Source organism: Eucyclogobius newberryi, unplaced genomic scaffold (assembly GCF_026437365.1).
Source record: "Eucyclogobius newberryi isolate DKJ021-1_F unplaced genomic scaffold, fEucNew1.0.hap1 SCAF_12, whole genome shotgun sequence".
Lineage (NCBI taxonomy): Eukaryota > Metazoa > Chordata > Actinopteri > Gobiiformes > Gobiidae > Eucyclogobius > Eucyclogobius newberryi.
The window spans coordinates 20,454,960-20,478,378 of NW_027315746.1; the positions used below are offsets into that span (position 1 = coordinate 20,454,960).

At 40.8% G+C, this 23,419-nt stretch overlaps 1 protein-coding gene across 2 annotated transcripts; it reads right to left on the bottom strand.

Moving 5' to 3' along the window:
* Positions 1–768: 768 nt before the first annotated feature.
* On the bottom strand, positions 769–22,063 carry LOC140356429 (potassium/sodium hyperpolarization-activated cyclic nucleotide-gated channel 2-like). Of its 2 annotated transcripts, XM_072441346.1 has the most exons (8): positions 20,949–22,063; positions 18,920–19,343; positions 15,566–15,727; positions 11,033–11,251; positions 7,989–8,135; positions 7,662–7,902; positions 7,419–7,583; positions 769–6,252 (listed from the first exon to the last, which is right to left on the bottom strand). In XM_072441346.1, exons 1-8 carry the CDS (start codon positions 22,007–22,009, stop codon positions 5,300–5,302), a joined length of 3,372 nt encoding a protein of 1,123 aa, XP_072297447.1. In that variant the 5' UTR covers positions 22,010–22,063; the 3' UTR covers positions 769–5,299. The 2 variants fall into 2 exon arrangements, with proteins under 2 accessions (XP_072297447.1, XP_072297446.1); XM_072441345.1 differs by having other exon boundaries at positions 7,419–7,902.
* Positions 22,064–23,419: the final 1,356 nt, after the last annotated feature.

Below are 23,419 nucleotides of genomic sequence, written 5' to 3' on the forward strand. Positions count from 1 at the left end.
ACCTCGAGGTTTAATGGTATACGTAAAAGACATTTGACACATTATTAAAAAAGACAATTTTATTTGATTATAGGTATAAAGGCTGGGGTTAGTTTGTAGAAAATGAACTGGAGTCAATATAATGTGTGGTGAACTAAGAAAATAGAGGGAACGTGTGTGAAGGAAACAGACAGGGAGGACAGAGGAGTGTCCTTGGGCTGCCCTCTGTTGTGACGCACGCACCCACCCAGCCGTTCATGCACAAACACACCCCTGCACCCTTCATTTAGTTTCAGACAATAGCTGGTGGAGTATTCCTTGTGTTTGTTATCTCAGGAATGAACAAGTATATCTACTATATGAGTCTATCTCAATCAGAGCACCCAGACATGTCATACGAAATGCATCAGCCTGTGTCTGCAATACGTGATCTCATGTAAAAAAAAATGAAGCTGGCAGGAGGACAAGGTTTAGAGTGGACAACTTGGTCTCATTTAAATGTTTAAACCTAGTAATGTGTTAGCAGTATAGTCAATTATGGCATAAATACAATTATTATTTATAGAAAAAATCTATGCATGAGTAATGCTAAAGCGGCACATAAGCTAAAATCCTCACCTATTCTTTCGGCCATTGGCCGTTGTGGTAAAAAAAAAATTAAAAAGCACAGAATTGAATAATATTATACTCATGATAATGCAATGTGCATTCAGTTGTGTGAGGTTGCTCTTGTACCATATGCTTGTGTTTTTTGTAATCTGAGCCAAATAAATTCAAGTCAACACAAAGTAATTATGCCAATGCGCTCATCTTTTTATTGCACAACAATGTATCATCTTTTGATGCTTAAACAACACTGCCATTGACTGACAGACCAGCTTATTAAAAGAGACCAGGGTGTGGCTCCATGTTCTCAGCTAGCAGAGGGGTGGACAGCCATTTGGAAGAGGTTCAAATCAGCTCTGTGCCCTCGCAGCCAACACAGCGTTGGTCAGAATGGGCCAAATAGCTTAACTATCAACTTAATTTCCTGTTATCAATACCCAGCTGGTCACTTGAGCCGTTCAAATCTGATTGGAAGTGCAGCGCTCGGGCTGAGAGCTGATTTAAGTCTAAATGATAGAAGTCAACTTAGCCTAGGCAGAGGTCGGAAAGACTTTCAAAGCAAAAGTCAAGCCTGAGATGGTGGCAGACTTTAGTACACGTGTCTTATTTCTGTGCTGTAGTCCACATGGTGCTGGTATAGTCTGGCCCACATCAGACACTGCTGGTGCAGGCTGCGGAATGCTACTAAGTATGGAGATGTGCTAGTCTTTTATTGGAGCATTTTAGTGTTTTATTTAGCTGTGATGGAGTGATGAGAGTGTAACACTTTGCAGTTTGTGCCAATGTCTCTCAGCTTCATGTGGGATTCAACCCCCTAATGGCATTATATTCTCCAGTGGGACCAATGTTATAGAAGGAAAGGCACAGGAACACACACACACAAACTCAAGCACACGAGAGACAGAGTCCTGAAGCAGAGAAGGCTTAGGTAAGCTAAGCAGGCTACAGTAGCTACGACACAAAGATATAATTGACCAAATAAAATTATTGTACACAACAATGTCTAGATTTGAAGGTCCCACTAAGAAATGTACACAGAACTTTGCTTAAATAAGAAAATACAAGCATGCACTCTGCTGTTAGTTAGTCAGGATAACTCAACCAGGAGTCAAGCTCCAGTGAGGTGTAGTTTGCCCCAAATATTTTCTCGATGGCAAACACCAGGACAGTGTGCAACATTTGGCATCATAAAAAATCATGTTCAAATCAAGTCATGTTCACACCATAATGTTGCGTCTAGATGTGCATCACTCACATGATCACTTTATTATTTTGTTTGACTTGTTGCAGCAAGCAGGTTAATATAAGCAAAGTCTAAACTGCTGAAACCACCAGAAGCCTTCAGAGCTCATCTCCTGGTAGAAAATGTTTCTATACAGCAGTTTGTGGTAAAAACACAACAATGTGCCGCACATGTCTGTGTATACCATATTATATACAGGACATGGACTTACAGAGTACAGCGCAAATGGTGTTGGAAGGCTCAAACCAACAAAAATGTGCAATTTTGTGTTTCCCGAAGCAGGGAAAAATATATTTACTGACATTGTCAATTTAATTCACTAGTCAATATCTAATGTCTTTACATATATATTGCAAGTTAATAAATAAAAACACTTATCTGCAATTTTACAGGCACATACATACCACAAAAATAGACTATGTGGAAACTATATACTAGGCACAAGGTATATACAGTCTATGTGCTATGGGCACATTGTATAACAGAAACAAACAGTCAAAACAAAAACACATAAACAGAAAAATATACCCTGATTTGCTAACATATTACACCAAGGCAATCTGTACCTTTATATCAGGTACTGTGAAGATGAGAGGTTTGACACATACATACTCATGTCAGTCAGTGTCAAACATGCACCCAGGATTTCATACACCACTTTAGAACAAGGTCCAGAAAAGATCAATTTAAACAATCACACTTAAAGCTCAGCCATCAAGCAGAGGCAGCCTTGTATCATGCAAAACATGTCAATGACAGTGCGCCAACATACTGTGACATGGACACAAAACAGACAGAGGCTGAGGGCTTGGCCTGCCTGTATCGGCCTATGGCTGAGCAGCAGAACTCAAAGTGCCCACAATACATTTAAGATCATTTGAGTGGGCGTAACTCTCACAATAAAGACAGTGAACAGAGATGTGCCTGATATTGCCTGAAACATTAGCTCTCTATCTTGCTCTCACTGACTGTTGACACATTAAAATCATATCAGCAGTCCTGTTAGCAGCTTAATAGGGCAAACTCTGGTTTTAGAACAAAGGAACAAGGACTAACTGATGCGCAGAAACAGTAACCAAACATACAACAGCTATTTATTCATATATCGGGTCAATCACAATCATATTGGCATTTGGCATGTACCTTTCCCATAGGAAAAAAGTAATATAGAGTTCTTGTGTTGCTGATGACTCAGGTCACAGCTCTGTGACCCACATACGACAAAGAACAACTTTAGTGCATGTCATCTATGAAAATGAATATGTTTCAAGAGCTGGGGTTAACAAGCCATACACTTAAGCCCTTAGATAAAACAATCACCTTCACTATGTTGAGGAGTTAAACAGCTCTCAGGAAAAGTGACAACACCATCTCATTATTAACCACTATACCACCATTGTAGAGCCACCCTTCTTTATGAGGACAATCAAATTCAAGGAGAATAATGCAGCATGTTTCATAAATTGATTAAAAAAGGATAGACAGCTTCACTTAATATGATATAACACTGTGCTGCAGCAATCAATAAAACTCTCTGAAAAGGTAGCAAACCTGAGTGAAATGTCCATCGCATTGATTTTACAGTTTAGCTATGGATCAAACCCAAAAGTTGGGTGTAGTCTTTGATACATATATTAATGAGCTGCCTATTTTCAGTTCCAATTTTATTGTTTGCCTTTTTGGTTTAACCGGATCATGCGTGGATAAGACGTCCTGCTTCCATTTAAGGAACATTGATATTAATTTTATTTTATACCTTTATTTAAAAAGGAGGCCCATTGAGATTCAGAATCTCCCAATCTCTTTTGCAAGAGAGACCTTTGAAGGTTGTAGTGCAACACAAAGTGCTTTACTGGATGTCTTCAGTGCTCGCTTTGGTCTAAGGAGTTTAGCGTCTATACAACTCACTCATGTTTAATTCTACTTTTACAAATCACTAAAATATGTATTCCCATAGGGTAGGTGTTTGTGCCTGAAAGCCAGAAAAAAATTAGACACTCAGCCAAATACACACACAACCCTTTGCATCATAAAATACAGTGAAACTTCTTTATGTACATGGCAGTTTAGTTCTGATTTGCTTTCCAGCTTCTCTTATAGCATACATTCAATAAGAGAAGATTGAAGCTTTAACCCCATCTTCAACACAACCCCCAAATACCACGGTTCTTCTTTGTTGACACATTCATAATTATAGATGTTACTAGGAAGTTGCAGATTTCTTCATACTTTATCAAGGAAATGCCTTTATGTGCAATGTATCCCAATTTCCTCCCATCCCAGTGTCACGTTGTTTGTAAAATTACTCTTAACATTTGAATTATTATAAATTGCTTTTGATGTTTTTGGTTAGCAAACATGGTCACTAAATGGTAAAACCCCATTACTACATTAGCTGCAGGAGTCTTGAGAATTTTGTGATAAAAAGTAAACGTAAAAGTTAACTTTCCTGTACAGCTTATGTATACATATTTATATCATATATGTTTATATATATAGGCAGGGTAGAGTATTGCAGACTTATATTGCATGTGTTAATCAATAAACCTAGACAAAAACAAGCATGTGTGTACAGTATGGGCTATAAATGTGTTCCTTTGAGCTCTGATTACTTACTTCCTACCGATAGTTCACCCTCGTCTTCAGGGATCAGTACAATCAGTGCGCTGAGCTTGATGGTTCATGATCACTGTGTCAGACAAGTTCTGCTCAACATAGCAGTGTAGAGCATCCGTTTTCTGAAAACTATAAGAGAAACTCCCACACAGACACTCACCCACATGTACACGTACACACAAACCAAATATATGGCTTCTAACTTTGAATAAAGGCAGTTAAAAAAATGGCATTTTCTTCTAGGTTTCTTTTCAGTTGATACAGATACAACCAGACTTTGTTCAAACACACCTTTGGTTTGGATAGATACAATGAATACAATATCGTTCATTCTCTCAACAGCAATTATTTACACTTCATTGTAAGATCGGCCAGCGGTCTACAATGTGCACACCCTTTGAAACAATATGAAAAGCAATATGGTTCTTTTGCTATGTCAGCCTTTGGATGGAAAAACAAAACACTAAAAACACTTAAAAATTCATTGTCATTTGACCTCACGTCCCTGATTTTCCAGCTCCTGCTAGATTGCATTGCATGAATTCTACACAGTATGTTTCTTCTTTACAAGACAGCAATATACAGTAGGTGTTTGGAAGCAGTGTAAGAGTGATACTTAGGGTGCTGGCCCAGCTGACTGAACCAGTTCAACCTTCAGTTACTAGTTCAGTTGTATGGATTCCTCCGTAGCAAAAATGTTGGACTTTCATTTTGCTTGTAAGGGCACCAACACAGAGAATCCTCTTAGTGTCGCATGACCAAGGTTTCTTTGGTCACTTACTGACACAGCAGCTGGATTGACCAAGAACTAACAAGATTTCCACAAAAAGGCCTCTTTCCTGAAATTCACCAGGGTCACAAATTGGAAGACAGCCGGGATCTAGCAGAGTCTAACTCTGGAAGGCTGACAACTGAATCTTTTTTGGGGACTCCAGAGTCTGGAGGTGCTACTGCCCCCGTCACAGCAGGTCCACCAGGGGGAGGCGTACAGGCAAAGGCCACCCTTTGCTGCCCCCCCCCTGATCTTCCCACCCCTGAGGGCCCAGGCACACCTGAAGGCCCAGGCACGCTAGGGTAGAGGGGCTGTGGGGGGCCGATGGAGGTGTTGGAGGTGCGTGTGGAGGGAGGTGGGCTGGGTGCTGCAGAGGCAGCCTGTGGTGTTCCTTCCTGGGGGAGTGATAGCTGAGATGCAGACAGAGGTCTACTCTCCTGGCTCAGACTGCCTGTGTGGAGAGAGTGGGTACTTTTGTGAGAGGCTTGCCGCTGCTGTGTCTGTATGGGGCCGGGGATATGGTGCTGTACTAAGGACAACAGAGATCCAGAGGGTCCTGCACTGGCCAAGTAGGGGAAAGTCCGACTAGTGGCTGCTAGAGGGCTCTGGACAGGAGGGCTAGAGATGGCAGAGCCAAACGCCCCTCCAAAAGTTTGAGGGGGCTGAGCCTGGAGAGGTGACATGGACACTGGACTGGCCAGGCTTTGCATCACTTGGAAGCGCCGCACCATGCGAGGGGACTGCAGGTTCCCAAGGCCCGCCAAAGGATTTGCCATTTGGGGGCAGAAACTCATAGCCACAGCCTGCTGTAGGGTGGCAATAGCAGATGCGCCCCCCTGTGACTGGCCCGGTGGAGCAAACATCCCACCCATAGACGGCGTCATGGACATGGCCCGCGGCCGCTGTAAATCCACCTGTTTCACCATCTCTCGGTCGTACTTCACAATCTCCTGAATCATCTCATTTTCCTGGTTATTGAAGACTCCAGAGTTGAGATCATGTTGAACCTTGTTTATCAGGATTGAGTTCTTTTTTCCTGTTGAATAAACAAAACACTCAATAATTACAAAAATACAAAAAAGAATTGAATAGCCACTAGTTACATCCAGCATACAACAACCTAAAATATTCAGTTCTCTGTACATCGAGTTGCCATTTAGATATTCTGCTTGGAAGCTCACATTTCCTGTAGGATTTACTGTGCAACATATGTAGAAAAAGGTTCAGTTGTAGTCATCTGGACACTCTTTTAGAAAAACAAGACGTTTTCTCAATCCATGGATGGAACAGCCCTGTAATGGGCAATCAAAATCCTAATGTTGCCTAACTGCAACTCCCACATCACTGATGGGTACCTGATTAGCATCAGAATGGCCAGGGCTGATGTCGCCCCATGGCTTCAAAATGCTGCTGTACACTGCCAGAAGATTGCCAGAACTCTTAAAAACTATCAAGGATTTTTAGAAAGTACGAAATTCTGGTTTATTTTAAACCAGGCAACACTTTAAGACAAAAAACTGGTTCATCCTTAAGACAAGATGCTTACTCAAAAACCGCAATGTAGTGTATTCAATCCAATGCAGTGAGGAAAGTTGTAAAGAGCGTTAAAGAAGTGAGACTAAACAGCCACTGCACAAAGGGCTGTATCAACACAGAAGGCACACAAATTCAGGATTACAAGGGGCCGTGCATCTTCAGTTTAAAGCTCCTATGAAGACAGTGAGGTGAAGATTCTAAGCAAGGAGAAGAGATGGTTGAGAGAGGAGTTAAGAAGGCCTTTTACATTAAAAAAGAGAATCCCTCTTTGAACAGAAATGGTGGTTTAAGGTTCAATCTTTCAGCAGTGTGCAGCAGCATTTTGAAGCCATCAGCCCAGGCCTTTCATATGCTAATCAGGTACCCATCAGTGATGATGGAGTTGCAGCCAGGCAACAATAGGATTTCGTTGGCCCAATACAGGGCTGTGGATAAACAAAGAATATTTGTTTCAGGAGAAACTCACAGTATAAACAAAAATAAGACTAGAGTTCTAAGTTCTGAGACTAAGTTCTCAGACTAGATCCACGGATTGAGAATGACTTTTGGATGAGAGTTGAAATGTCTTGTTTTTCGTTCAGAGACTACAGCTGAATCTTTTTCGACAATGTCTCTTGGACGAATGATTACATCAACTTGTGCAACATATAATGTATTTTTTCCCACCTATGCGGTCCAGCCGGTCTATGGCAACAGTCTCAAAGGCTCGCCTCATCATGGGATATTCTTCTAGCACCTCATTGAAGTTATCCACAGACAGTGAGTAAAGGCGACAGTAGGTCTCTGCTCGGACACTCGCAGTTCGCCTTCCCCGGGTTAATAAACAAATCTCTACAAAACAAGGCATAACTTTTAAAACAATGTTGCTACTCAAGAATAAGGGTTTCACAAAAAAAAAAGAAGTTGCACCTCCAAAATAAGAGCCATCTGAGAGTTTCATTGCCAAAGTTCCTTTGGTAATGACACTGCAGACTCCATGTTGGATGAAATACATTTTCTTCCCAATAGTTCCTTCCCTAATGATGTAGTCATGTGGTTGGAACACCTCAAACCGCAACTTGGTCAGCATGGCTGTCACAAAGTGTGGCTCTGCATTTGCAAACAGTGGCATAGATGCCACTAATTTGCGACAATTAAAGTTGACAATTTCCTGAAATACAGCAAACGATCATTATTGAAGTTATTTAGATTGACTTATTTATTCCTACAAGCAGTGACTGATGTATTGTGTTTTACTTCTCTGAGTGGCTCGCTGAGTTCATCCAGGATGCTTTCCTCGTCAAACATCTTTCCTTGGTATCTGTGTTCATAGTAGTCATGGATCTTCTGTCGGAAGTCAGACGGTAGCTTGTGGAAGGACATGTATTGCTCCACTTGTTTATACTACAAAACAACAGAGATTATGTATTATTTAACTTTCTGGAGACATTAAAAACATGCACTGCTGTAGGCTTTTGAAAGCAGAATTGATACATATTAAATTGTTCTAAGTTGAGGAGAGTTGAACACTGGCTTACTGATTCAACTTCCTCTCAATATGAACATGGTTTGGCCAGGATAATTAGTTGGTAGACGTTAACATACAGTTCTATTAACTTCTTATGGAGTCATGTGAATAGAAACTCATTCAAAGCGACAACTGAGAAACCCAGTTAGAGGCAGTTCTTCAGACAGAATAATGAATGTGTTGGTAAACTAAGCCGACAGCAAAAGTTTGAGAAGAATATATTTTCTGCAGTAAGTCTTTGTGAAAAAGAAAGAGTAAGAGTAGACCTGAATTATCTACAGCGAATTCGTAATGTACATTTTGTTATGTTACAGCCTTATTCCAAAGTTGATTAAATTCATTATTTGCCCCAAAAGTCTATAAACAATAACCCATAATGACAACATGAAAGACGGTTGTTCGAATTATTTGCAAATGCAATAAAAAAAAATGATAAAAAAATAAATATATATATATATATATATATATATATATATATATATATATATATATATATATATAAAAGCACTATAGTTTTCGGATGCACTGTATGTGCTTTCTATCAATTAATCAAATCAAATTTTATTTGTAGAGCATGATTCATACAAAAATGCAATTCACATTAAAATAGTAAAAAACAGATAAACACAGCATAAATGCACAGCAAAATAAAATAGTCTTTGGCCTAGATTTAAACACCGCCAGGGTGGGGGCCTTGTGGTTTTATCATTGTTCATTGTTTTATGTTGCACCGAATCACCAAAGCAAGTTCCTATGTTTGTGAATTTTGTTCTTTGACAATGGCAATAGACCTTTTCTGATTCTGACATTAGAACATGAAGCATTTTCAAAGTTTACCATATCCATGAAAAGTGCACCTGTGCCATCAGTACACAATTTGATGGATACCAGTGGAATAGTTCACTTAACTAGTTTGTACGTTTTGTGTAGTCTAATGTGCAATGTGCTTTTTAAACTTGCTGGACAAAATATGTTTTATTTGTAAGTGCCTTTGACGGAAAAATATTTAAGAATTTGTATACAGTATTTGAGAATTGCTCTGGATTTGTACAGTAAAGACCGCCTTTGCTTGTCTAACATTAATTTCTCCAAAAAGAGAGGCTAATCTATAATTTAATCGCATAAAGTTTAGATACAGAAACTGCAACTTCATAATGGATCAGACTTAAAATGGAAGATAGGTTCTACTTTTGCTTTGGTTTTGAGTAGCTCTATTATGGTACATTTACACTTTCATTTGGTGATCAGAATACAGGTACTTTATTTTTTTTATTTTTTTTGGCTAAGTAAAATGGACAGCTGTTTGAGGCTGGGAATCAAACTCATGATGCCACAATGGTTCCCAAAGATTAGCACACAATAAAGCTACTGTGAGAAAAAGAAAACACCACTCTTGATGTATATGTATGTATATGTATCTGTGAGTGTATTTATACATATGTATATATGTATATGCTGTATGTATGTAGGTAGATATATATAATACCTTGGGCTTTCGTGTGTGTGTATGTGTGTGTGAGGTATGTGTGCGTTTGTTTAGAGGTGTGAGTGTGTGTGTGTGAGTGGGGTATATAAAGAAATGTATATAATGAATTTGAGGAGACCCCAGGAAGAATAGCAACTGGTTTGCAGGAGCTAATGGGGATCTTAATAAACTAAACTAAACTAAACTCTTGAGTGTGTCTGTGATTTTCCTTCTCTTATCAATTATAAATAAATGCAATGCAGGTGGTGCTAGCATTAAGTTTAAACATTTTTTTACCTTATAATATAATGTACCTCAATGTGAAAGAATTGTAAATATTCAGAATACAGTATTCTGATTTGACAATGTAACGGAACATGTTACAAAATACATTTAAATGCAAGTAATCAGTATTCTAAATTAAATACATTTAGCATAGCAGAAAACCATGCACTTCTCAAGGACATCACCAATACAAATACAGGCAGAGAATGAAGAAGGGATCAGACATGGAGAACAAAGTCACATATTAGTTGAAAGGCTATGTACAAATGTGGTGACAGTTGATTGGTCAGAAAGATTGGTAAAAAGCAGTGAGCTGATGCTGATACTGAGTCGAAGAGCTCCGGAGGCAGCCATTGGTGCTTACGTCACCTTCAGGATGACATTGGCAGGAAATACAGGTCTGCTGCCTCATCAATTCTGCTGCTGCCCAAGGGGACATCACGGCATATAGCACGTCTCTCTCTCTGTTTCCCACATCAGCCCCTCCTCGTACACCCAGGCCCCTGGCGACGTGGCTGTACCTGGCCCAACACAAAGGGGCGCTCTGATTGGCCAATGAGAGCCAACAGCTCTCCACACTCTCCAGCCGGTGAGACTCTGCTTGGATACAGGCACTCCACACTACAGACCACTGCTGCTGCTCCTCATCACTTCTCTGTCTCACATTTCTATCTAATGGGTGGACTGACATTTGTAAAGATTAAATCCTATAAATCCAACTCAAGAACTGTCCCCAAAGGAAAGTTCAGAAATAATGTCATCGGGTGTAATTTAGAAACACCATGCAAATCAGAATACTGAGAAAAGTGTGATATACTAGCTTACAACTTTTACTGACTAAATATTCTAATTTTCAATTCAAACTTCCAGAGTTCAGTACACCTCTTATGACGTTCTGTAAAGACCTTTTTAGAAAAAGTGGGAAATGAACACATTGAACACAAGTATTTATGTATCAGAAATGCCATCAGTGGGTCTAGTCTCATGTTACAGACAGTTACAATAATTATTCATCTAGCTTACCTTTTCCTGATACTGGCGTCTGGAGGAGTCCAAGGACTGGATCAGTGCTGTTGCGTGCCCAATAAAAACAGCATAGCACGTGGCTCCAACGATCATACTGAGCATTGTGAGCCAGATGTCTGAGAGACTCTCAGGGGCCTGCCGACCATAACCAATGCACAGCATGTGACTCATGGCCTTAAACACAGCAAAGGAGTAGAGCTCTGCCCAGGTATCGTTCTGCGGAGCAAGACATAAAGAGTTAAAGACATGCTGAAGGACAAGGGAGAGATGGGTTTGGAAACAGCAGGGTTGTGAAAAGCACTTATACAAATGAGAACTCCAGGGACATAACTGCTTTACAAAATAAGAGAAGGAAGAGGAACCAACACCAGAAGAGACCTTTGAGGCCTAATCAGGAAAAGTAGAAGTGATTTGAAAATTATTTCCTCTGAGAAAAATGATAATGCCTTGCCTGACCAGCCATTCCCAACATGTTTTGACAGACTACTTTACAAAACCTGAGGGTCTGGATCCAACCCAGTCGCTACAATTTCCAAAGGATAGGAGTGATTGACAGGCAGATTAACCAATCAGATAAACGCATTGTCCGTTCTTGTCTAAACAAACATGGTGGATTACAAAGAAAGAATAAAAATAACACAGACTGAGAAACGCTGCCAACTTCTGCTGAGTCAACAAGCGACGCACTAAACTCTGTAAATCTCAGGTAAATTAAGTTATATATTTTGTTCTGAATGTTCCGAAAATATTTGAGAGATGTCTTCCGCATTTGAGAGACACGTGACACAAAGTCTTCTGCATTTGAGAGACACGTGACACAAAGTCTTCTACATTTGAGAGACACGTGACACAAAGTCTTCTGCATTTGAGAGACACGTGACACAAAGTCTTCTACATTTGAGAGACACGTGACACAAAGTCTTCTGCATTTGAGAGACACGTGACACAAAGTCTTCTACATTTGAGAGACACGTGACACAAAGTCTTCTGCATTTGAGAGACACGTGACACAAAGTCTTCTACATTTGAGAGACACGTGACACAAAGTCTTCTGCATTTGAGAGACACGTGACACAAAGTCTTCTACATTTGAGAGACACGTGACACAAAGTCTTCTGCATTTGAGAGACACGTGACACAAAGTCTTCTGCATGTGAGAGACACGTGACACAAAGTCTTCTGCATTTGAGAGACACTTGACACAAAGTCTTCTACATTTGAGAGACACGTGACACAAAGTCTTCTACATTTGAGAGACACGTGACACAAAGTCTTCTGCATTTGAGAGACACGTGACACAAAGTCTTCTGCATTTGAGAGACACGTGACACAAAGTCTTCTACATTTGAGAGACACGTGACACAAATTAGCGGCGGTGGTTGGACCGGTTAATGCTGGAGAGTTTTTTTGCGCCCCCCCCAATGGTCCAAATCCAGACCCTTATGCATTCGAACAGAATGTGGGTGGGGCTGGCGGGTCAGGCAAGATAATGCCTATGCTGTAAACCTAAGATTACGTATGCAGAACAGAGTGAATGTTAATGTCTAAAAACAATTCGAAGACTAAAAAAAAAGAAAAAGTACAACAGTGTACATTAAAAATACTTTGATAACCAGTTAAGAACATGAAATGTGTTCAGGTACATGAAGACATCAGAAGCAGTCCGTGTCAACCAAGTGGGCTAAGGCTAAACGTGAAAACACAGAGAGAACACTGGAGTGAAACCGGTTGAATAATAGATGAATGATGAGCACTTTGATTCTGAAATAGCACAGGAAAACACTAAATCCAGCCTTATACATACCAACAGCTCCCCCAGGAGACTTATTTAGTTTGGGAACTAGCCACTGTTTGTCGGTTATCACAGCCTTCATTAGCTAGCCGAGCAAAGTTTCGAGTTTCACGCTTCATGGTGCTGTGATGTGCCAACTGAATACACATAATCTGTAAATGTTAAATGTTCCATGCCATTTACGAAAACCCTCAATAGTTTTAAGAAAAGTGAGCTGAAGATTGGCTTGGTTGTTTCCAGATGATACACCTGACCCTCTGTGACTGATCGCTGATTGACAGTAAAGCAAGTCGAGCCTCTAAGTGTTCTTGTAAGAGGATGTTATTGCAGTGCTTTTAACTCAGTCTAAAAAAACACCTGGCCTCCTTTGGGACGGGTGTAATCACAGCTGCACCATCCCGGTCATTGCTTGGGAAACAAATACCAGTTGGAACTGTTCAGAAGACCTATGACACTGTTTGTTCAGACGAGGAGCATAAAAGAATATAACTTTGGATGCAGTGATTACAGTCTTATCTTCTCCCACAGCACAATGACCGTCACAACAGGATAAGAAGGAGGTGACATTGTGTGTACAGTGGGTGCACACACAATAGTAATTAGACAGAGAAAACTCTACTGTCTGTCATTCACCCCTTCAGTCTCTGTGACTTAGTAATTGTCACTCGCCTCCAAATTGATTGTGGAAGTTAATGTTCTGAAGTAACCTGGTGTAAAAACAAGCTATCTTCCCAGAGGTATTACAACTTCCACAGAGTCCAATTACTGTTTTAGCGGATGTCATTGGGAGTACTTGGGACGCCCTTTACTGCTCCTGCCTGTGGGCTCTGCTGTATCGGGGCCACTGTGAGGGTGTGAGCTGTGATGGATGGCCAGGCTTCTGCACAATTGCTAATGTTACAAGTTGTGGACGAGTCAATAGGGAGGCGGTCTCAGGTGGCTCCAGGCTTATGCATTTCTCGGACAGCCTTACAGTGGAAGACTGACAGCTCTCCAGCGAGTTGCTGTCTTTGATTATGCAGGCAAATGACACATCCAAACATTGCCATTCAAACTCCGACCAAGCATGCAAGTTTAGTTAAAGATCAAATTGTTCCATATGTTACTTTTTCAAAAGGAGTGCGAAGTGGTTCATGTGCCAATATGGCGATACAGTTTGGGATAACTTGTGATAACTTGCATTGAAAAAAACATCCAGTTTATAGATATTATAGAATATCTCAAGCATTACACAATTATACTCAATTATACTACCAAGGAGAGAGGCTCTCCTAGCAACGGGCCATGTGGACAATGTCTGCTGAGTGCTTATATGAATTCATACTCTAACTATCATGCAATCTCCTTTCTGTTGTTGAAACATACGTAGATGCATTTCTACATAATTCTTTTACTGCTTAATATATCAAGAGGTACAAAATTACAAAGGACTGGACTGACATTTTATTTAAAAAAAATACAAGTGATTGTATGTATTAAAGTATGTAGTGTTTTCTGTTTATTTAAAGAAGACGTGTTATGTTTTTCAGGTATTTAATATTAAACTATAATATATATGTTGGTCATGAGTTTATATTTTGTTCATTGTAAATTGCGATATTGATTAAAACAACTTAATGCTGTTAACAGGTTCATTGACTTCCTTTTCAAAACTGTCAGGCCCTGCCATAATGGCATTTCCCCCTAAAGATATTCATGTACATCTTTTTATAGTTGAAAGGGGGCTACATGACATTTTTAACACTACAAGTCTTACTGTTTTGTGTAAACGTAAGTAAAAACAGAGATGTGGGCTGGGAATAGGCGGTAGGAGAAAACCGATATTTTTACAACACTCAAGATTCAACGTAATAATACAGAATTACTCTCACTTGAAGACAAATCAATCAGAATACAACTTAGAGTATGTTAATGATAAGGAAACACCGTTGTAATATGGTTAAAAGCTTTCAATGTCGATTTTATGTATGTATGACATATGATGTCCCCTTTAACAATAATTACCTTTTACAGTTTAAAAAGTTATATAATGTGAGTCAAATGTGTGTCATCTTGACGGGCCTCAGCCAAGTGCAATCTGTTACAAACCCTGTTTGGTCCTGTGCCTTCTGTTTGGGTGAGTGAGCTCTCATCTCACTGTGTAAAAGGCTACACTGACAGACAGGCCCATAAACAAGCAGCTTTTATCTCCCTGAGAAAGACATGGCAACAAAGAGCCCAGCTGCCATGCCACAGCCCCCTCTCATCCCTCAGTTTCAACCCTTTTTATCTTTTTTGTCATTACCCCACCAAGCAGGAGCATCCAAAAGTGTGCTACAATCTCATGTCCAGTGCCTCTTCTCTGCCATCCTAAAACTGTTCACCAGTTTAGTGCCACACAATTGAAGTGAGTCATTGCTTTCACAAATGCTGTCCTAGAGCTTAATTGTTACAAGTTGTAACTTATGATCGCTGCCAAATATTTAGTGTTTCTTTTAAAGCCAAACGTAAGATCATTGATTATTAATAAGTATTAACCCAGAGGAGACACGCATTGAAAGAAAGAAATTAACTCAAGTGTTGTTTGCTTTGTTCTATTTTCATCAAAGCATTCCCTGGGCTAAATTATGCACCAGTTTCACAAAAGATATTCCTCCTCGATTTACACTGTCACAACACATCAATAATAATCAATATTTTGTGACCACTGTAATCCCATCTCCAATGAAAGAGAAGATACTACTGTGTACAGTACATACCTCCATCTTGTTCAGGGAGACCCAGCAGTCTGAGGGGAAGTCCTGCAGCATGGGGACCAGGAACTGTAGGCAGCCATCCCAGTGACACAGCAGCAGCATCATAGCAATGAGGTTACAAATCCGCATCACTGCACTGGCCAGGTCATAGGTCATGTGGAAGATCTGCCAGACAAAAAATATAGTTACAATAGGTGGATGAATGTTAAGGAGTGAAATTTTAAGTACAAATGTTATCTCACAATTCATAAAACATTCAGAGGCACAGTGCATGGGGTTATTTGATTAATGATTAGGTGAGAGAAGTTGCCATGATCTCCCCTTGAAACGCTACAGGAGCAGGGTAAAACATTTGTTCGATCAAGAGTCCTGACATTAATCACGGTTTGCCCAGTAATAAAGAGGTAGTAACTCATGCAAGCCTTAGACCAGCTCCACCGTACAGTTACAACCGTGCTGAAGACACACAAGTAGTGATAGACGAGCATTGTCATAATTCTTAACAACTGTCGTAGTCTGTGTCACCTTAGCCATCAATCACAATATCACGGCAGACGGGACAGTGGCACTGGTCAAGCACCAATCATCCCGTTGGCCTCACACTGCTCATACACTTGGCAAGGGCAAGGGAAGTTTATTTGTAGAGCACAATTCGTACACAAAGCAATTCAGAGTGCTTCACACAACAGGAGAAAAGTTAGTAAAATCACAAAGACGTGGCAGAAAAAACAAAAACAAAACTTAGCTTAGATTTGAACATTGTCAGAGTAGAACCTGTCTCACGCCTTCAGGAAGACTACCGGTATTCCAGGGTTTAGCTGCATAAAACTGCATAGTCCCCCGGTCTGGTCCTGAATATGGCACTAACATGTCCGAGATGTTCTTTGGTTCTAGGCCATGGAGAGACTTGTACACAAGCAGAGCTGCTTTAAAGTCTATTCTCTGAGCCACAGGGAGCCAGTGCAGAGACCTGAGAACAGGACTAATGTGATGTTACTTCCTGGTTTTGGTCAGGACCCGAGCAGCAGCGTTCTGGATGTACTGCAGCTGTTTTACAGCTCGTTTGGAGAGGCCAGTGAGCGGCCGTTACAGTAGTCTAATCTACTGGAGACAAGGATACGTTTCTCCCCAAGTCTGGTTTTGACACTCATTCATTCATTTTCTACCGCTTGTTCCCGTTAGGTGTCGCAGGTGACTGAAGCCTATCCCAGTGACTTTGGGCCTTACATCCTGGACAGGGGCCAGCTCGTTGCAGGGCCAATGGTTTAGACTCTATACTTTTGATTTTGCAATGTTTTTAGAAGCTGCTGATGTTATTGATTTGATGGAGCTGTTAAAGTTCAAGTCTGAGTTCATTATTACCCCCATATTTTTAACTTGATTTGTAGGTTTTAGAACGAGACTCTGGAGGTGACTTTCTCTTTGTTTCTGTGGGTCAAAGATGATGATGACTATGGGATTAACCATGCAGATCATTGGGTGTCACGTCTTAACTGCTAAGAGTGGACTATAAACTTATAAGGCTATATCCAAGTAAAAGAGATCTATTCCAAGATCACTTCCTGTAACTTGGAACTAGGGTAATGATAAACTTGTATTTAAAGAATGCCTAAATAAAATGCCCCCAAAAAATGTCAGGATTTCCATTCAGAAACATTTGTGAATTCAACTTAAAAATAAAGACAATATAAAACTACAAGATAGTTGGGATAAAAGAAATCATGTTTTGTTAGTCCAAGTACTGTTTCTTGTATTTTTATTTCTTCTGCATTTTTTGCAAACCACACTTACTTTAACCGGACTGGGGTCATACTGAGGTTATTACTAGCAGAAAAACCTTGAATCATAGTTGCATTTGTGTCCAAGCACTAAGTCAATGTGTATGCCATGTATCACTTCCCATCAGGCACCACACTGCGTCTGTATGCCTGTGTATCACATCGTATCTTCAGAAATCCAATTATCCAAAGGTCAAGTGAGCAATGGAGCCCCGTTTGCACCACAACCAGGGCAAAATGCACCAGGCTGCTGATACATTGGCAAAAGCACGGAGTCATTTCACAACTCCACTGGATGACTCCTCTTGTGTCCTGCCTGGGAATATAGTCAAATTAACTGCCTTTTGCAAGTTAGTTTATATGTTGAGGCTTTATTGACCAAAATGCGGAGTGAGCATTGAAGTAAGGTGTATTATCCTTCCAGTGATAAGTCACAATAAAATAACAAACAAGCATGAATCAATCAGGAATTTATGTCTATAGCTGTGGCCTTATGTATTTATGCCAACCGAAGGCCCCATACTTAAACTGTGCAGTGTTTTCTGACAGACATCAGCATTCATGTCTTCAGCGATTAGATTGGATCACACAAACACACAAACCTTCACTACCTGCACGTGTCACCAGTTGCCGATGGATCACTCCTTTCTCTCAGCAAAAGTGGCAATTTTAATTGATATGCCTACATAAAAGCACAACGCTTGCATTTTAGTTTGGTTGTGCAGTGCCACTTGCCTATTTTCTATTTTCTATATTTTGATCCTGGTCTGAAAGTTTGGGAACCTTTGGTCAAGAAATTACAAAATTAAGTCGGTCAAAGGTATTTGTACTATTTCTCCTTACTAACAACGTTGAGGACAAAAAGTCAATACTGTTTGTCTAATTCATTTTACAGATGCCTTGATGACGAGGAGATGATTTGGGTTATTCCATTCACTTGTCATAATCTTGTGCCTGAGTAGTAAACATAATCACATTGAATAACCCTTGTGCTCTACCCAACCTGCTCTTCCTCTGTCATCTTAATTGTAAAACCGTGTTCATCCTGTAATAGCTGCTTATGAGCCCTCACTCAGAGGATATGAGTGGGGCGATGAAGAAGAAACTGGGGAACAAAATCTGAGCAATTAGATGCAAAGTTTGTAGAGGCTGTGGACTTTTGTTTGATGTTGATCTCAACAGAGAGCAGCAAACATTAATAATGATGCTGGAGTAAATGCTACTGTGTGGCCTCGGGTTGGTCCCGAGCCAGCGTCAGCAGATTGTACACAATAGTGAGCATTTGTCTCTGTCTCCTGACTCCAGACTGGCAGTTACTTTGCCTGTGACATAGAGCCGGACAAGGCCATACAACCATTACCAAACTTTCAACCTGCATGTATTGGTCAATGTTGCTCAGGACTTTGAGAATAGTTCTCAGCAGTTATGAAATGATTAGTTCTACTGGCCACAACGAGTAAACAGTGACTAATCTATAACATTATCATTAAATTATCAAACAAAAGACTAGCTTAAATTAAATAGTCAGAGTAAGTTATGCCCTCCATTACATTACTGAATGTCTCTATTTTACACTTACCTCTTCCCATTGATGTATGTAGCGTATTAATCTGGAGAGCCGCAGCAGCCTCAGAAGACTTAGGATCTTAGTAAATCGGACAATCCTCAAGGCTCGAGCAGTCTTGTACACCTCAGAGTCAATTCCTTTTTCTACAATGAGGAAAATATAATCCACTGGGATAGAAGAGATAAAGTCAACAATGAACCAAGTTTTTAAATATTTATTTTTTATAGTTTCAGGGTCCAAAATAATTTCTGAGTTGTCCTCTATGATGATCCCAGTGCGAAAGTTGAGGACCAGGTCCATTAGAAAGAAAGTATCAGACACCACATTGAAGATGATCCACGGCGTGGTGGTCTCTTCCTTGAAGAAGGTGATCCCTACAGGGATGACGATCAGGTTGCCCACCATAAACAGCAGCATCGTGAAATCCCAGTAAAACCTGATAGAAATAGTATGTATCCCAGGAAGGAAAAGAGGGTAGGGAAAAAGACAAAAATAGAGTCAGATCAGACTGGAGTTTTAGAACCAAGAAAGCGCTCACTAAACAGCAAGCTGCTTTAAACTAAATTAAATTAATTTAATTTTTTTGCTTGATTAAATCATCACAGCACAGTCTACAAATTTATAAAAATATCTTGAATTTACCAAATATTATTTTACTACCAAATACTAAACAAAATACAAGACTTTTTATTTTGATAAATTCACATTACTGAGCACTGTCTCCAAGTATTGAGTTTGTAACTTGGGATGAAACAATATTACATATAGGGATGGGAGCAGATACTGTTATAAAGTAATCATGTTTTAACCCAGAAAACTCTGCAGGACAGGTGCAGCGTTGAGTCACTACCGCTCTTGTGACTTATGCAACATGCCAGAAAGACGTCAGAGACAAGTTTCTTAAACATCTGTCAGAGGTGTACTTAATCATTTGGTGCTGAATTCATGTTCATATTTGTCCATTCTATGTGTCTCAGGGACTGATGGAAATGAGCTCTGAGAGCAGTCTGGTACAAAGAATCTCTTCACTGTTTTCTTTGATTAATGCTCTTGTACATGGTCCCTGTAAAATAAAATAAACTCTACTTAATACCTTGGATGTGTTACTTTATCCTGAGGTAGCCAGTGTGAAACATAGGACCTGTAGGAGTATACTACTGTATAAGAGTCTTCACTGGGTGGGATGTAATGAAACGAGCGCTCAAAAGTGGTAAAATGACATCCATGCTGTTAAGTGCTTGTGATTACTGTCGACAATGTGTGATGTAAAATGGGCCAAACACAAACCCTTGTGTGTATGGGAAAGGAACTGTCCATGGTGCTGTAACCACGCAAACGAAGCAACCACTGACTCAAATGGTCATGTCCACGCAACCTCAACAAAAAAATTAAATCAAACAATTTACGAATTATAAAGGTCTTTGGGTTAATTTTATTACATGGCACACGTTAGATCGAGCGACTTAAAGTAGGTGTAACAACGTTTGAGTCGCTCCGAGAACAGCTCATCCGTCACTGACAGAGCAGGGCGCGGAGAGCCGTCTGCGGGCGAGGATGTCTCCAGTGAGCCTGCTTGAGCTTTTGCACACTTGGCTCAAGGTGACATTCCATTACTGCCGCGAACACGTTTAGCCTACATCCAGACGTGGCTGTGCTGGTAAAGAGACGTTCTATTGGTCAAAGAGTGGGTTTTGGAGAAATCTAAGGACTGGTGTTATGAACGTGGCGTCTGTAGACGATGTGCTCAGATGTGACGGCAGACTGAGGAACAGGCCTGACTCGGTGAGCATCCAAAACATGCCACCGTGGCCCCCTGGGGCTGCATTGAAGGACACTTTTTGAAAAGTCCTCTTATCAACAGGTTGTTGAGGAATTAAAACTGTAAAATGTGTATGTTCAATTTTGAAACGCTGTGGCCTACTATTTTAGGAGATAACATGTTGACATTAAACTCTATTGAGTGGCCAATAATCTAAAAGTAAATGGTAGTTGACTTGACCTAAACCTCGGTCTTTTCACAACCTTAAGTTCGTGCTCTTACCTGAAGTCACTGTATGGGTGGATGATCCAGTTCCCCGCCGATTTGACCCTCTCCTGCTCCCTCTCCACCGCTTTTTGACTCCCATACATGCGCAGGGAGAATTTATTGACTCCAGGCTGTAACATGCTGCTGAATTGTCGCTGCATGAAGGTGACTTGACTACCCCTGGGTTCGGCATCGTCGGCAGGCACAATTTGAGGGCCATCTTCCGTTTTCTGGAACGTAACGGAGGTCCTATGCTGCAACGTCTGGCACGAGGCTTTCCTGCTTGGCGCGTTAGAGAAGGACACCTTGGAGTCCTTCTTCTCGGGGACTCCTCCGTCTGCTCCATGGCCCCCGGTCAAGGAACCACCTGGCGTGATAGAGCCGTCCATGCTTGTAGTGGTGGAGTGACGGGCACCTCGCATAGCACTACCGGCGTCCTCGGCCCTCGACCTCTCCTGTTTGGAGATGATTGAGCGCAGGCTGCCAGTGCCAGAGTCCCTCCTGCACTCTCCGTTTTTGGTGCATTTCATGCTGGAAATGGGAGCCAGACCATCCCCTGATGTCGTGCTCATAGGCTCGGCCGCGGCTGCGGACTGCGAGGCCTCCAGTACAACTCTAGCGCCGAATGCGCGCTCGGCAACATCGCCCGGACAGGGTGTGTGGCTCTCCCTGGCTCTGGAGAAAGCAATGGGTCGTGGGGCGGTGGTGGCGCTCTCTGCGTGCGTGAGGCTGGGCTCCTTGGAGTTCCTCCTGGAAGCAGAGGACGCGGCTCCCCCTCCTGGTCCAGACGTAAAGTTCTTCATTCTGATGCCGCCGCTGCCACTGGCCGCTGCTCTGCGTGACCGAGGAGGTTTAAACTTGGACTTCTCGTCTCCGTCGTCTGTTTCGTCCATCACGACGTCGCTGGCCGCACCGGGCTGCTTCGGGCTCGCTGCCCCCGCAGACGCAGAGTCCACACAGTTCTGACTGCTGTTGCTACTTGTGTATTTGGACGTACTGATGTGGCCGCCCACCGTTTTCTTTTTCATAGCAACAGCAGCAAAAGCAGATACCGACGAAGCCTCATTCCTTTCCATGACATTGGGCACATAAAAAATTGCCTCCAATTATCTTTGGGGAAGACCAATCAGAGACGGACGGTAGACGGAAAGAAAATATGGGTTGAGTTGGAGAGAGGGAGGGGAGGACGTGACTTCTTTGTAAACTATGCTTTATACTTTCACACTTGTGGGTGTATCTGGAGGACTCCTGTGTCATAGACGCCCGAGCCTCGAACGAAAACAACACTGGTGAAATTCGTTTATTGCATGTCGTCAGGGGCACTCCGTTTACTCTTTACAAATGGAGTTACGCAAATTTAATCTCCACGTGTTAATTTAAGATCACATGATGTCATGGGCCTATATTTTAGAAGGTGTTGTCAATGACAACCTTCAGATTTACTCTGGTTAGAACCAAGACTATAGTCTTTGGCGACGCACAGTGGCAACTAAAAGCAGTTATCTTTGAACAAAAAATATACCTCACCAGAAACTAAAGACCTATTTGATAAATTATCATACCACCATGGAAATAATGAAAGAAAGTGGTGGAGGAAGTACTCAATTCTATTACCTAAGCAAAGGTAGGCCAACTAACAAATTGACTACTAAAGTACGGTAAAATGCACATATTATGAAGTCAAATGTAATAGCCTGGATGAATAATACTTTTGGTCTATTTTGTAATTTCTCTTATAATTTTTATTTATATAATTTTGTTTGCTCAAAGTCGGGACTGTAACTCCTAACACAGGCAGGTTATCACCATACACATGCTAAAATATAACCTCTCTGCCAGTTCAGCAGATGTGAAAACAAGAAAAAATCTATTTACTATTCAGTCCAGTTAAAAAAAAAAATTGTGGACCAGAAAGTAACCTGTATCAGTGTTTACAGTCTGTAAACAAGCAGAGTACAAAATTACACGTTATGCTTGTATTATTGTGGTATGTAGAACATAAAAAAAAGATTCAAATAAGGATTGTTTGTGCCACTATCTCTGTATAAATCTGTAAGTAAAACATACAGATAACTAATTTTTTGTTCCTTTTTTAGTACTTAGTTACTAGTTTCCACACCTAAAGTTGATACATATTATAATCATAACCCATGTTATGGTTTGTTTTTAATTAAACGGCACCAGACCATTTGCATTGGCAACTTAAAAAAACATAACCTAATCATCAGCTCTTCAAGAGCTGCAATATTCCCCCTGTACAGCTGTGCATTTCATAACTGCACTTGAGTTTTCCAGTGAAATATGAATAATTTTGGACATGGATCGTTTCTTGAAATCAAATTTCTCACATCTTAGTTCATTAAAGTGTTGTACAGTCTTGAGTAACTTCCAGGTCACTACCACTACCAGGAAACAATACCCTAGACATATTTTTGAATTAGTAAGAATAAACGTGCGTCTTATGCGTGTATATATGTCAGTAAACT

Coding starts and splice junctions, on each gene's coding strand:
- LOC140356429 (XM_072441345.1), bottom strand. CDS start 22,009: ATGGAAAGGAATGAGGCTTCGTCGGTATCTGCTTTTGCTGCTGTTGCT. Junction 15,728..18,919: donor ACATACATCAATGGGAAGAG/GTAAGTGTAAAA, acceptor TTTGTCTGGCAG/ATCTTCCACATGACCTATGA. Junction 7,903..7,988: donor TCAGCGAGCCACTCAGAGAA/GTAAAACACAAT, acceptor GCTGTATTTCAG/GAAATTGTCAACTTTAATTG.